Below are 15,843 nucleotides of genomic sequence, written 5' to 3' on the forward strand. Positions count from 1 at the left end.
TAAAAAGTCATAAAGTTATAATAAAATCACAATGTCAAATATTTTACAAAAACTATTATGATTAATAATCATTAATCATAATATATATAAGAAAAGGACTATCAACACGCACAATAACAGCTGTAATTATAAAGCCCAATTTCAAATATTTAACAAAAACTATTATGATTATTGATTAATAATCATTAATTATAATATATATATATATATAAGAAAAAAGTATCAACACACACAACCAGCTGTTATTAAAGCCCAATTTCAAATATTCACAAAAACTATTATGATTATGATATAAATTGTAAAACAAAAACCGAACACAAAGTTCGCGGATTTTATGAAAAAATCTTGGATTTTCAAAATTTAACGAAAATCGAATTTCGTTGGATGCTAATTTTTGAAATTTTGATCATATATATAAACCTTTCCTAGGGTCATGTAAGGTCCCACACAAAATTTGGGCCTGATCGGTTCAGCCGTTTTGACATTTATTGAATACAAAAAAACAGATACAAGCAAAGTATTTATATATAGATATATTTTATGTATATATGATGTATATGGTATTTGATATATATTCCATTCATTACATTCAAATGATTTCTAGGTTTCATTTCGACGGAAAACATGTACGTTCTTATGGCACTACAGAATGGGAATGCGTAGTGGAGACTGATATCCTCACCTGGCAGGAGGATATATTTCAACATTGAGAACATGGAACAACACCTGGAAAACATCTTCTAGAAGTAGAAAATATCTCCAAATCTTACATTAACCTTGCAATCCCCTAATTGCTCTCTAACATTTGTGTCTGGGCAAGGATGTAATGCAAGGAAAGTTATTTCAGCAGTGTACGCATCTTTTGTACTGCAGTGTACTGTCTCTTGGGACTCTGGGCGGTAATGTAAACACAAGACGGATGTCGAAGCCTGACATGGGATCCATCTTTTACATAAAAAAATCAATACAATATTCAGGTCATAGGAAACTATTATGTGCATTATCAAAGTTATCAAAATTTAATGCTTTTAACCTCCTCGGATACTAAACGAACACTGATGCATCTAATCTTGTTTACAAATTCCGCCCAGAGAGAACTGGTTTCAATATGTGCGCAGAGTATACGCGACAGCAATTAACTTTTCTTGCATTACAACCTTGTGTCAGGGCATGTTTTTGCATTTCTTATTAAGCTGCAGATTGTAGCTCCTTCACGATTTTGAATCTTAACCGCAGCATTTTTGACAACATTTTATAGTTTAAAAATGGACATTTTTAAGATTAATATGATTCGTTATAAATTGTGACTGAAGTTTTTTTAGTCTTTAGTTTAAGAAAGTTCATTTTGATTTAACAATTTGTTTAATGTCTGGTAACCACTTAATGTAAACGATTGGTAAAATGTTCCAGATAATAATATATAAGAATGGCTGGTGAAGACTCTAAAGTATTCCTGGATGAGTTGAACGGAACCCTCTCCGTCAACATGAATTCCTCCTCGGCTGCTCCGGGGGATTCTACTTCTCTACTGATATTGATTGAATACCCAGATGGGGTTCAAACTAAGTACAAGTCAGTGCTATACACTTTTGTAAATAACTTTTATCTCTTCTTTACGGTAGGCAATAGGGATGCTATAAATTTACATAAAAATCAACCTTTCTTGGGTTTTAAAAACGGTAAAATCTATCAAGTTTCGTAATACGTATTTTTTGTTCAGAAATAAAATGTTTTGTAAATCAGGAACTTCTTGCAGAAAAATCGTAATCAATTAGGGTTGCAATCTAACATTGCGACCCTGGTTTCAGGGTTGCAGTGTAAATATCAGGGATTCAGTATTGTCATAATTTTGTTCAAAAGTTGGAAAACATTAGTTTTCGAACATTTAGGAGGGATTTGTAAATAAACTGCCTGGTTACAGGTCACATTATGTGGTGAATTATATTTTGTAAGTAACATTTAGTGTTCTATCATATTTTTCAGTGTTATATCATATTTTACAATTAACATTCAGTGTTGTAACAGATTAAGTAAAGGTAACATTTAGTGTTGTAACATTTTTTATGGAAACATTTAGTGTTGTAAAAACTTTACAGGTAACATTCCGTGTTAAAAGATATGTTATTGGTGATATTCAATCTTGTAACATATTTTATAGGTAACATTCAGTGTTAAAACATATAACATAGGTAATATTCTGTGTTGTAACATATTTTAAAAAAATCAGTGTTATAACGAATGTTATAGGTAACATTTAGGGTTGTAGCAAATTTTTAAGGTAACATTTAGTGTTTTAACATGTTTTATAGGTAATATTTAGTGTAGAAACATATTTTGCAGGTAAAATTCAGTGTTGTAACATGATTTATAGGTAACATTTAGCCTTGTAACATATTTTTTACTGTCTCAGAACAATGATTTATCTGTATTTAGACTCAAGCAGAGCACAACCTTTAAGAAACTGTTTGATGCGTTCTACACAACTAACCACCTATCTGATCGTTCTCATCTCAGGTTGGCTTTAGTATCTATTTATTTTTTAGTTAATAGATTTTTGTTTTAAATTAATTCGATGTCTCAAAATTTCTAGGTTAAACTGTAGACTAATAGCACTTCTGGAAAATTTTTCGCCCTAGTTTTTACCAACTTTTTTTACAATACAGATTTTTTAAATTAAGACTTGTTGTTTCTAATTAGTACCACATGTCATCAATAAGTTTTTTATCAGTTCCGTCTCTTATCTCTATTAATTCTTATTAGATTCATCCTGTCTCTTTTCCTTTCTAAACTTCTTGTTCGCCCTGTCTCTGTTCCTTTCTAAACTTCTTGTTCGCCCTGTCTCTGTTCCTTTCTGAACTTCTTGTTCGCCCTGTCTCTTTTCCCTTCTAAACTTCTTGTTTGTTCTGACTCTTTTCCCTTCTAAACTTCTTGTTTGTCCTGTCTCTTTTCTCTTCTGACTCTTTTCCCGTCTAAACTTCTTGTTTGTTCTGACTCTTTTCTCTTCTAAACTTGTTGTTTGTTCTGACTCTTTTCTCTTCTAAACTTCTTGTTTGCCCTGACTCTTTTCTCTTCTAAACTTCTTGTTTGTCTTGGCTCTTTCCTTTCTAAACTTGTTGTTTGTTCTGACTCTTTTCTCTTCTAAACTTCTTGTTCGTCCTGTCTCTTTTCCTTACTAAACTTCTTGTTCGTCCTGTCTCTTTTCCCTACTAAACTTCTTGTTCGTCCTGTCTCTTTTCCTTTCTAAACTTCTTGTTCGCCCTGTCTCTTTTCCAGTCTAAAATTCTTCTTTGTCCTGCCTCTTTTCCTTTCTGAACTTAATGTTCGCCCTGTCTCTTTTCCCTTCTAAACTTCTTGTTTATCTTGTCTCATTTCCTTTCTAAATTTCTTATTTGTCCTGTCTCTTTTCCCTTCTAAATATCTTGTTTGCCTTGTTTCTTTTTCTTCTTTACTTCTATTCGTCCTGTCTCTTTTGCCTTCTAAACCACTTGTTCGTTTTTTCCTTTCTATACTTCCTATTCGTCCTGTCTCTTTTCCATCGTATACTTCTTATCTGGACAATACTTTCTATAAATACCTTATCCGTCCTCTATCTTATTCGTTCTACACACCTTATCCATCCTGTCTCTTATCCCTTCTATACACATTTGTCCTGTCACTGATCCCTTCTATACACCTTATCCATCCTGTCTCTCATTCCTTATCACAACTATTCCATCCTGTCTCTTACTTCTTCCTTTAATTTTTTATCCGTCCTGTCTCTTATCCGTTCTATACACCTTATCCGTCGTGTCTTTTATTCCTTCTTAACACCTTATTTGTCCAGTCTCTTATACCTTTTATACACCTTATCCGTCCTGTATCTTATTCCTTCTATTCCTTCTATACACATTATCCGTCCTGTATCTTATTCCTTCTCCTTCTATACACCTTATCCGTTCTGTATCTTATTCCTTCTATACACCTTATCCGTCCTGCCACTTATTCCATCTATACACCTTATCCGTCCTGTATCTTATTCCTTCTATATACCTTGTCCGTACTGTATCTTATTCCTTCTATACACCTTATCAGTCCTGTATCTTATTCCTTCTATACACCTTATCCGTCTTGTATCTTATTCCTTCTATACACCTTATCCGTCCTGTATCTTATTCCTTCTATACACCTTATCCGCCATGTCTATTATTCCTTATCCTTCCTGTCACTTATTTCTTCTATTCTTGTTATCTGTCCTGTCTGTTATCCCTTCTATACACCTTATCCGTCCTGTATCTTATTCCTTCTATACACCTTATCCGCCCTATCTCTTATATCTTTAAACTCCTTTTCCGTCCTGTCTCTTATCCCTTATATACATGTTATCCGTCCTTGTCTCTTATCCCTTCTATACACCTTATCCGTCCTGTCTGTTATCCCTTCTATACACCTTATCCGTCCTGTCTCTTATTCCTTCTATACACCTTATCCGCCCTGTCTCTTATCCCTTCTATACACCTTATCCGTCCTGTCTCTTATTCCTTCTATACACCTTATCTGCCCTGTATTTTATTCCTTCCATTCTCCTTATCCGCCCTGTATCTTATTCATTCTATACACCTTATCCGCCCTTATCCCTTCTATACACCTTATCCGTCCTGTCTCTTATCCCTTCTATACACCTTATCTGCCCTGTATTTTATTCCTTCCATTCTCCTTATCCGCCCTGTATCTTATTCATTCTATACACCTTATCCGCCCTGTATCTTATTCCTTCTATACACCTTATCCGCCCTGTATCTTATTCCTTCTATAAACCGTATCCGTCCTGAATCTTATTCCTTCTATACACCTTATCTGTCCTATCTCTCATTCCTTCTATACACCTTATCCGTCCTGTATCTTATTCCGTCTATACACCTTATCCGTCCTGTATCTTATTCCTTCTATTCACCTTATCCGCCCTGTCTCTTATTCCTTATCCTTCCTGTCACTTATTTCTTCTATTCTTCATATTCGTCCTGTCTGTTATCCCTTCTATACACCTTTTCCGCCCTGTCTCTTATATCTTTAAACTTCTTTCCCGTCCTGTCTGTTATCCCTTCTATACACCTTATCCGTCCTGTCTGTTATCCCTTCTATACACCTTATCCGTCCTGTCTGTTATCCCTTCTATACACCTTATCCGCCCTGTCTCTTATATCTTTAAACTCCTTTCCCGTCCTGTCTCTTATCCCTTCTATATTCCAGTCCTTAACCGTCCTGTATCTTATTCCTTCTATACACCGTTTCTTAAAACAGCTTTTCCGTCATGTCTTATACTTATTCCTTAGTTCTTATCCATCCTATCTCTTACTTTAACTTAAATTTTTTCTTTGTTTCATAAATAACAGATGTTTATTTTATTCGATAATTTAAATGTAATTTAAATGATATTTAGGTTTCATTTTGACGGACAACGTGTAAAACCTGAAGACACTCCAGATGGATTAGGAATGCAGAGCGGAGATTGTATTGATGTCAGATCAGAGCAAGAGGGAGGACTACTTTAGAAGGAGTTGAACATCTTCTAGAAATATAAATATATCAACCTGGCAACCGTCATTACTATACTAAAAATTCTAAAATTCGCGAATTTTTTATTCAGCTGAAAATTGTAGCTCCTTAAAGATTTTGAAATTTATCTGTGCACCATTTTAATTTTTGAATTTTTGTTCTCATGTTAAAAATAGACAATTTAAAGAAAAATGATTCATTCTTGTTTTTTTGTCTGAATTTTTTTTATTTTCGTCTGTATTTTAATTAAGTACATTTTTATTTAATAATTGGACCAATTTCAGATTAAATAATGAATATGTCTAATATGTCTGATAAGGTCTCCCTAACAGTAACGGGATTATGTTTCTAGAGATTCAAATAGACAAAATAGATCACTGTGGAGTGTGGACTGAATAATTCCGCACAGTCGTCTCTGAAGTCTCATTCTTTATGGGTAACACTGAACTTACTGACCTGGATTAATGTAATTAATTCAAAGTAATTTCTAAGAATTCAAAGTAATAATGTGCCTACTGTTAATAATCTCAAAAACAAAAGAAAGAGGGTAAGCGTGCCTTCCAATTAAATTTGGATCATGCGTTTTTACTTATTTGGTCACAATTTCATTTAAAATAACATATCATGATTTAGGGAAACAGAGTTCAACACTTTTGAATGTTAAATCTGTTTGTGAAGAATGACCTTTTCTATTAAACGTGTTGACCCGTCTGGGAGAGTCAACCAATAAGGGGTAATGTTGATCCGCTCTACTGCCCATCCGTCCTATTGCCAATCCGCTATACTGCCCATCCGACCTACTGCAACATCTGACCTACGACAGCTGTAGGTCGGATGGGCATATCTTCTTGCCCATCCGACCTATTCAGCAGCTTTTGTCATGCCTATAGCGCAGTAGGGTAGAAATAATTAATTGTAGCTGTCGAACGGCCAATCAATTTTGTAGGTCAGATTGGGCACTTTTCGTAGGTCGGATGGGCATATTTCGTAGGTTGGATGGGCATTTTTCGTAGGTCGGATGTGCACTTTTTGTAGGGGGGACGAGCGCTGTGGCCATGAAAGACCTATTATTTTAACAATTTTTAATAATTAGTGTATATTTAAGGTTAGGATAGGTTAAGCTCATTTCTGGGCCGAGCGCTGCGGCTAGGACGGGCTAGGGGGCGGAGCGCTGCGGCCATGAAAGACCTTTACTTCAACAGTTTTTAATAAAATTAGTGTATATTTAAGGTTAGGTTAGGTTAAGCTCATTTCTGGGCCGAGCGCTGTGGCTAGGACAGGCTTGGGGGCCGAGCGCTGCGGCCACATGTCTGGGCCGACCTACGAAATGCCCATCCGACCTACGAAAAGTGCCCATCCGACCTACGAAAAATGTGCCCATCCGACCTACGAAAAATGCCCATCCGACCTACGAAGAATGTGCCCATCCGATCCGTCGGATGCACCAATATGCTGTTTTTAACGTGCTCATCCGACCTACAGTGCATCGGACCTACCACAGTTGTTAAAACCACGTGCTTGTAGGTGGGATGGGCAGTGGAGGGGATGGGCGTAGGTCTAAAAATACACCATCCAATAAGGTGTTTGCAGTGCTTATTTCAAACCTCTGCCAACAGACGGATTCTGAATGATTGGAAAGTCAATTTTTTAATACTCCTTCCAACGAATCTTAACTTTAACCCGTCAAACCCAAACCTAATTTTTCTTCAAATTAAAAACATTTTCCCTAAGTTATGAAATAGAATAACGTTGTTCCATTTTTTGAGGGAGGGAAGGCAAATGGTTCTGGGTTCTTACCAAGAAATTCAACTTTTCGGCATCTGAGCATTAAAACATCATTTTGAGATGCTGGGCCACAGCATAACATGTCATATAGTTTAAAGTATGTTGTATATATGTAAGGACATAAAGAATTAAAGTAGAGAAAAAGGTGTTGTCTAAAGAGTGGGGGAAGGCAGGCGGCCATATACCGCAACTGGCGCGTTTCCCCTCCATGCCACATATTAGCTTTTATTGTCTTCTGGCAGCCATAAGCCACAACCGTTCGGTCTTTTATTCAACAACATTTTTTATATTCCGGGAATGATTACGTCATTAAATGATAAATTTAGTGGATACAAATTGCAATTTTCAAACATCCAGCCGCATTATATGCAAAAATGATAACCTAAAAACCTTTTTTGAAAAAACATTGATACCTTTTTAAAATATGTTTAAGTAAACTATTTGATCATATACACACTTTCATATTACAAGAGTTAATAAACTATTTATGTAATTTTCTTAAGTGGACTCATCAGACACTCCCTCTTGATACTGTCGGTGTAAGCTTCAAGGGGTGAAAAATAGAGATGGAAATGTTTCTTTAAAATATCTTTATTTTTATAGGATTGATACATATTGTATTATAAATAATGATATCAAATGCATATTTACACTGAATGGCGCTATTGATTATTAGATTAAAGCTTTTTTAATGGAACTTTTTTAGTTAAGGGCAAAAGTGAGATTTTAAAGTATTTTTTTTACTTTTTCATGTACTTATACTTAAATGGAATACATACATAATTTCAAGTGACCCTCCATTTATAGAGTAGCATGTTCGATGTACCTTTGAAACACCTTCATTTCTCCGTTGTTTCTGAAGCAAGAAATGTATGAGTCACTTTTGCAGAGAAACCACAAATAAAAGCATCAGTTTTCAAAATGGGAAACATGGATATTTAATGCAATACTTGATCAGGCAAAGCTTTGAAGGGTTTTGTTGTGAATCATAATATAATTTCTTTCTTTCTGAATCTTTTAGTATGGGTGAGTGCAATGCAATGCAGTGCAATGTAGAATGTAGAATGTAGATTGCCTGAGGAAGGGAAATGCAAGCAGATGTAATATTAAATGAGCCCCCCCCCCATGTGTGCCTCCCTCAGGGGGGCCGTGCACCTCAGCCCCCCCCCCCTTGTACGCCCTTGAAATCAATAAATTGTGTGTTCAGTTTAGTAACTGCTTAACATTATACAAAGAAAATTTACACCATTTTACAAATTATGGGTACCAAGACAAATTGCTTTGGGTAGTCTAAATAATAAGAAGACATAAGAAAAATCACACTATCAAATGTCAATATTATTTTTATACTAAGCATTAATGATTTTCTTCAAAAAAAAATTCTATTTTGAAATTTTCTCATGAACTAGTACTTAAAAAGTATGTTATGGTTCATAATTTTTTCTATTATAATGCTTTAACTAATGAGCCATTTTAGTAAAAACTTTGAATTTATCTTGGAGGAAAAAAGTTTAGCAGTCTAAAATGAAAAGAAACATTATTTTTTCAAATTAAAACTTAGATTTAAAGATGTTTTTATTCATCTTTTGCATGACTTGGCTGGGTTTTTGAAAATCGCAATTAGAATGCATAAGACTTACCATCTAAAAAAGTAACAATTGCTAGAAGACAAAAATGCTGTGACATGAAAGACCGAACAGTTGTGGCTCATGGATGCCGGAAGACAACAAAACTTTTATATGTTGCATGGAAGGGAAAATGGTTGTGGCTTATGGCTTCCTGCATTCCTCGGCTTGTCTGAACATTATAGATTTTCAGTTTTCCGCTTTAGGGATAATTTAATACGTTTTGCAAAAATTGATTTAAGAGGAACATTTAAATTTCTCAGCTCACAAAGCCCCAATGTTGCCTTAATGTTGTGTTGGGGGAGTGGAAAATTAAATTGTTATATTCTGCACTATTATTAACAAAAAATGAGGTATATTGAAGAAGTATTGTAAGTAATTATTTAAAAGTTTCCTTTAGGGATTAAATATAGAAAGGGGGCCTCCCAGGCTTATTTCCTAAAAATGAATACACCTTTAGCTTGTTGAGCCCCCTGCACTTGTGTTCAAAATTTTAGAAATAACACATGTAAAAATATTGTTAATTATGCATACACACAAAAATTATTTTTTAATTATTATTAATACTATATAACAAATTGCAGAGGGGATACAAATTTCGTGAAATTTTCAATTATTACTCCTTCTGTACCCCTTTAAAATTTCAGGGTAAGTATCCAGTAAATTGCAATTCAATCATCATGCTTTGCAAAATACCATTATATAGAACATTTCAGGAAAGCTTCTTTAAAAAAAAGTAGTCATGTAAGCAAGGAGAAGAATTGATTTTGAAAATTTTCAGCATTTAAGCAGTATGGGTTAAGACCAATACAATAATTATGTCTATCTATATCCCAACTTGGGTATGCCTATAAATAAAAAATGTAAAATCTTTCTAAGGGGACATAATCTGAGTTATACAAATTAAAGAACATATCTAGAACTTGGTGGTTTGACAAAGTGAATTTTAAACCAAATCAAACTTTAATAATTTCCGTGATGCTTAAACAAAAATTTTAAGAAAAAGTCGGACAAAAACGGGAAGTTTGCCTTCCCTTCCTCGTCACGCTTTGAATCCTTTTAAATAAGCAGAATTTTCTTTTCTTTTGTGCAATTTTACTAAATATTGGGTTTTAATTTTCAAGATTACAGCCCCACCACCCCCTTCCCCATGAGCACTTTATATACCCCCTGCCCCGGGCGCCCCTGTTCAATGTCTGGGTCCTCAAAAACAGCTGTTTGTTCCTATCTATCTATCAGCTGATTTTCCGGATTCGACGCGGGTCGCCATTTCTCCCATGTCCCAGTCCTCCTAGGGCCAGTTCAGTTTTTGAGTGGCTGTTACCAAGCGACCCTGCACTTAATAGCGTCTGTCTGAGATTTCCCCCTGCCTACCTTCGTGTCCGTTACCCACGCCCCCCCACCCCTACTGCCAGAGGTCAGTGTGGCTGCAGCCTCGACTTTAGGGGTTATAGTGGCTGAAGGAGGACGGTCTATCTACGCAGTTTAGAGGAAACCTCAACATTGAATTATTCGGTCTAGAGAGTCAAGAGTTATAGAAGTATTCATAATTATCCAGGGATATTTATTATAGTCTATTATGTTTTTAAATTGTACTATACTAGAGTAGCTATGTTTGTACTGCTTTTAGATATGTGTGTACGTGTACTATACTTTTCATCCAAGTTTGTTAAATTACTGTCCGCCTTGTACTATACTCTAGTTGACAAAGTACCACGCCTTGTACTATACTCTAGTTGACAAAGTACCAGTCTATTTCTATTTTTAGACTTATGTAGCATGTGTAAGTAAAGTATCAGTTCTCTTGTACTTCATTATATATACCAGTTTTCTTTAAAGGGTATTTAGTAATTACCCGTTAATTTTCTCTCCCTTATCTTAGTAATTTATTTGGTATATTCCTAGAGAACGATTTTTGGCCCCCCCGGCCCCCCCCCCTCCTATCAATTTTGTACATGGATCTTACAGAAAGTAACTTAACCTAACCCGTGGCCGCAGCGCTCGGCCTAGAAAGTGTCTCAACAAACCTAACCCGTGGCCGCAGCGCTCGCCTGTCCTAGCCGCAGCGCTCGGTCCAGAAATTGTCTCAACCTAACCTAACGCTAAATAATGCTAAATAAATACTAATTTGGTATGTACAAAATTGATAGGAGGGGGGCCCGAGGGGGTGGGGGGTCCAAAAATCGTTTATTAGGACAGACCTGGTATAAATACTATTTTAGTCATGTACAAAATTGACAGGAAGGGGGGGGGGTCCAAAAATCATTCACTAGGACAGACCCATTTATTTCCCTTGATTAAAAAGTAATTTTAAAATGGAATCCCCACAAAAATACATAATTCAAACAGTCACTGGGTCTGTCCTAGACAACGATTTTTCCTATCCCTACGTCTTGATAACTTGATGTTGTAAATGCAACTTTTAATATTTCAAACTTACATTTTTTGATCTAACAGAATTCATAGTTTGAAATATTTCTGGTCACGACGTTGGGTTACAAAGATATAGTGATTAGAAAATTATAGTATGTGGAAAAGAGTCGAAATGCCTTTTAATTCCTTACTTAGTCTGAATTTTATTTTAATGATACTTCTAAAACAATTATTCATAATCTGATTCTTAAGTTTTCTTTGGGGGGGGGGGGGGTTAATTTTTTAGAAAATACATTTCCTTGCACAGCATCCCGAGGCCAGACTTAGTAAACTAATTTCTTATGAAACAGTTATTTTCATTTAATTGTTTTTTAAGATTTAATTTTTAATTCATCCTTTTCTGTAATTTAAAAATAAAAAAATTTCTGATTATTCCTAGCCGAATCAGTGTATTTTAAGGGGGGGGGAGGAGCGTTAGAGATGTTATTTTTTTCCATGTTGTGAAAATGTTTTAAGGCCAAATTGATTAACGTAAAACACAGTTGATAGTCACAGGGTGGCCAAAATGTACGGATTGTACGATTATGATAAGTATAAAGTTGTTTAGCAAACCGGTTAAATATCTGGTGTAACGAGTGTAACCGCAGACTCGCCTGTAGTTTATAGAAACTCGTATTTCCTTTACATATACAATACTAGGGTAAAAGCGCCCCCTTGTTGTAGCTTTTAAAGTTTTGACAGATGACACATGAGTGACACATTTTGGCGGAGGTCCACATTTTTAAATCACACATTTTAGCATCTAGCTAAAAAAATACAAAATTACAATTAACAAATTTGAAAGTAAATGACGTCTTTTTGCATTTTAATTCTATTTGCAGTTAACATGTTTGGTTTAATGCTGGGATCTGGATCCCTTCAAGCATGCAGGGTATCAAGCAATATGGCAAGGTAAACCAACCCTGATTATTGTGACCAAAGCCTGAATAAGTTGCCTTTTTAGTTTTTAAATTGTTCTTTCAATCGCTTTCAAGGCTTTAACCTTCTGTCAGAGTTAGAATTTTGGACAAACCTTTAAATAAGTCAACTTTGAAAAATGAAAAAAAAATGGTTTCTTAAATTTTATTTGGTTATTTTCTTAAATAGCATTTCTTTCTTGCTTCTTCACTGTTATTCTTCTAATTTACAGAAGAATGAACTGAGTCTGTCTTTTTTAGGATAAATCGTTAAAGGTTTACAATTTCAAGCCCATTTTTTTTATCTCTTAAAAAGGCGGAATGCCAATCAATGTACTGTTATTTTTTAACAACAGAACTTGTTTTAAAGATGGCTGTCAACCAGCCACCCTGCCCTGACCAAGATTATCTACACTGAGACCGATGAAGCTCCTATGCTAGCCACCTACTCCCTCCTTCCCATCATTCAACGCTTTGCTAAACCTCTTGGAATTGAGGTTAGTGCTTTTAGACTTTATTTTATTTATGTACACTTCCCGGTGTAACTCGGTTCACTTCAAAGCTTTTTCTGATCGTTATGAATTAGATATCCATGTGACTTGCGCATTTCTTGCTTTTAAGAAACAATGCAGACACTTACAGAGATAAACACTTTTCCTGTCATGAAAACGACGTTACCCTCTACAATTTTGATCAGATTAAATTTTATTAAAACCGTTGTAAATCTGGCATTGCCATCTTTGCATAGAGGGTCAATAAAAAGTTCATTTTCAATTATGTAAATGATTTGGCAATTATAGTAATTAGTGTGCATTTGAAGAGCAGCTGGAATTTAAGAAAAGAGTCAATGAATTCGTAAAGTCTCCCCTTTAGTCTGGGTAACCAAGAAGAACCCTGTATCTCTGTTGTTAACTAAAAAAAAACACTACACAGAGCCCGAATCATGCCAACTCAACTGGCGTATTTACGACGTACTTTTTATGTCTCTGTACTCTATTGTGGTTGTCTGCCAGATGTCGTATAAAGTATAGGTGTCAGCACATTATCTAATTTTACTATGCATTCTATTGTTTTCGCCGAGAGGGGTAATGTTGCTAAGTGAGTAAGTGAAGACTTCATATGTTTGCATAAAGTATCGATGACACGATTCGGGCTCAGTCAATGTTAACATGAGTTTGCAGTTTGTTTACATTTCTTCCACAAACTGCAGTACACCTGAGATGTAACCAAAGCAATGGGGTTTCCGGATGTACCTTTCTTGGAACACCTTATCAAAGCCCGTGTTTTTTATATAAGTAGAATTAAGATGTATCTTCCTAGAAAAACTTAAATACTTTATTTTATGCTCACCATATTATTTTTTTTTTTTTTTTATAAAAAATTCATTAATTATATAAAAATCACCGTACGTATACACTATACATAGTCAGTTTTATCATTATTAGTCATATTTAAGGTACTTTCCCAAAGGCATTTTCCCAGGGGCGACTTCCCAAGTGACAATTTCCCAAGTGGCAACTTCCCTAACGTGCAATTTCCCAAGCAGCAACTTCCCAAAGGTTGAATTAGGCCCTCTGAGGCGCCGCAGGCTAGGATAGACTTGGGAAATTGCTGCTTGGGAAACTGTATACTTAGGAAGTTGCCACTTGGGAAAAATCCTTTGGGAAAGTACCTAACATCATATTTAATGTTTGGATGCTGGCCAGTTGCTTTAGTCAAATTCTAACCGGACTCCCTCAGATTTCTGGCCTTCATACACATACAAACTCTAGTCAATCAATCAAATATTTATATTTTTAACATTAATTTTTTTTACATTATATCTTTCTGAAGGTTAAATTTAAGCTAAGAAGACCCTGTGACTTGTATTATTAGGTTAACATTTTTGTATTTAAAAACAGTGAATAAATTGCTACTGCCAAAAAAACTCAATTTTGAAGGTTCCAGTCCACACATATCATGGTATTATTTGAACTTGTGTAAATTAGATTTTGTAATTAAAAAAATCATGCCCCCCCCCCTTTTTTTAAGAGTAGATATTTTATTGCTGAGCGTTATATATTTATTTTTTTGCTGAATTGGGAAAAGTAAATGATGTTTAAGGGAAGAAAATTAAATTTCTGCGTTAAAAGTATCAATTCTTTAAATTCTTACAAAATATTACTCTTGTAAATTGTTTAGGTTGAGAAAAGAGATATCTCAGTGGCAGGACGACTTATTGCTCATTTCCCGGAAAGGTTAGAAAGATTTTTAAAAATTGTTTTTTATAATTTTTTATGTTTTTGATTATTTAATTAAATTTACATTAATTATTTGTTCATATCTGTTAAATCTTGTTTCTTCCATTTACATTAATTATTTGTCCTTTTCTGTTAAATCTTGATTCTTCCATTCACATTAATTATTTGGGTATATTCCTAGAGAACGATTTTTGGACCCCCCCCCCCAGGCCCCCCTCCGATCAATTTTGTACATGGATCTTATATGTTAGACATGGATATAATTGACCATGTGGCCGCAGCGTTCGGTCCCCTAGCCTGTCCTAGCCGCAGCGCTCGGCCCAGAAAGTGTCTTAACTAACCTAACCCGTGGCCGCAGCGCTCGGCCCCCTAGCCTGTCCTAGCCGCAGCGCTCGGCCCAGAAAGTGTCCTAACCTAACCCTAAATAATAATAAATAAATAAATAATTTTAAATTGATAGGAGGGCTGGGGGGGGGGCCAAAAATCGTTCACTAGGACGGACCCATTATTTGTTCTTCTCTGTTGAAATTTGGATTTTTCCATTTTTTTATGTTTTGATAATTTTTCCGGGTTTTTTTTCGATTGTTACATTTTTTATTTTTTATTTTCTTTTCTGCTACACTGGCATCCAGTTGTTTCTTCCATTTTTTCTTGCCTCCCATTTTTTTCTGATCTGGTGTGCAAGGATCTTTTTTGTTTTGTCCTCTTTTCCAGAGGCCGAAATTGAATAATTTGAGCCGCAGCTTAAATTTGAGACGCGGCTCAAATATGGTTGTTTCCACTAAAAATTGTATTCAATGTTTCAAGATTTAAGCCGCGCTCAATTAAGACTGGTTTTGGGCGGATCTAAAACGCGGCTCAAATTCATTAAATTCGGACACTGTTCTAAAGCTACTTTTGGTCCAACTAAGGGTGTTATACTCTATTCTGTTCTATACCTTTCTGTTTTACTTTGTTTTCCTTAATCTTGTATTATTATCCTAGGCCATTTTTTTTGTTGCCTCTGTTAATGTTTTTGATCTATAATTACAGATTTATATTTTGTATTTTTTGCTGTATTAAACTATACTAATGTACTCACAGTGATGGGGAAGAACTTGTTTTTGTTTTTTGTTTTTTTAACTTCCGACATTTCAAAACTTGTTCGTTTTTGCATGTATTTTATCTCTAAAGTAAAATATAGCAGTGTTAGGAAAGAAAATTAAACAATTTTAAAACTTAGGAACCCTTTGAGTTTTTTTTGGAAGAGTTCAAAAACTGTAAAGTAAAAAAAAACAAGTGATTGTCCAACCCTACTTACTATTGTATACTATAGATTAACCCCTGAGCAAA

General features: G+C 35.0%; 1 protein-coding gene across 1 annotated transcript; it reads left to right on the forward strand.

Moving 5' to 3' along the window:
* Positions 1–1,391: 1,391 nt before the first annotated feature.
* LOC111703503 (small ubiquitin-related modifier 1) lies at positions 1,392–5,712 on the forward strand. The gene is made up of 3 exons (XM_023475457.1): positions 1,392–1,572; positions 2,434–2,514; positions 5,417–5,712. Exons 1-3 carry the CDS (start codon positions 1,427–1,429, stop codon positions 5,526–5,528), a joined length of 339 nt encoding a protein of 112 aa, XP_023331225.1. The 5' UTR covers positions 1,392–1,426; the 3' UTR covers positions 5,529–5,712.
* Positions 5,713–15,843: the final 10,131 nt, after the last annotated feature.

Source organism: Eurytemora carolleeae, unplaced genomic scaffold (genome assembly GCF_000591075.1).
Source record: "Eurytemora carolleeae unplaced genomic scaffold, Eaff_2.0 scaffold560, whole genome shotgun sequence".
Lineage (NCBI taxonomy): Eukaryota > Metazoa > Arthropoda > Copepoda > Calanoida > Temoridae > Eurytemora > Eurytemora carolleeae.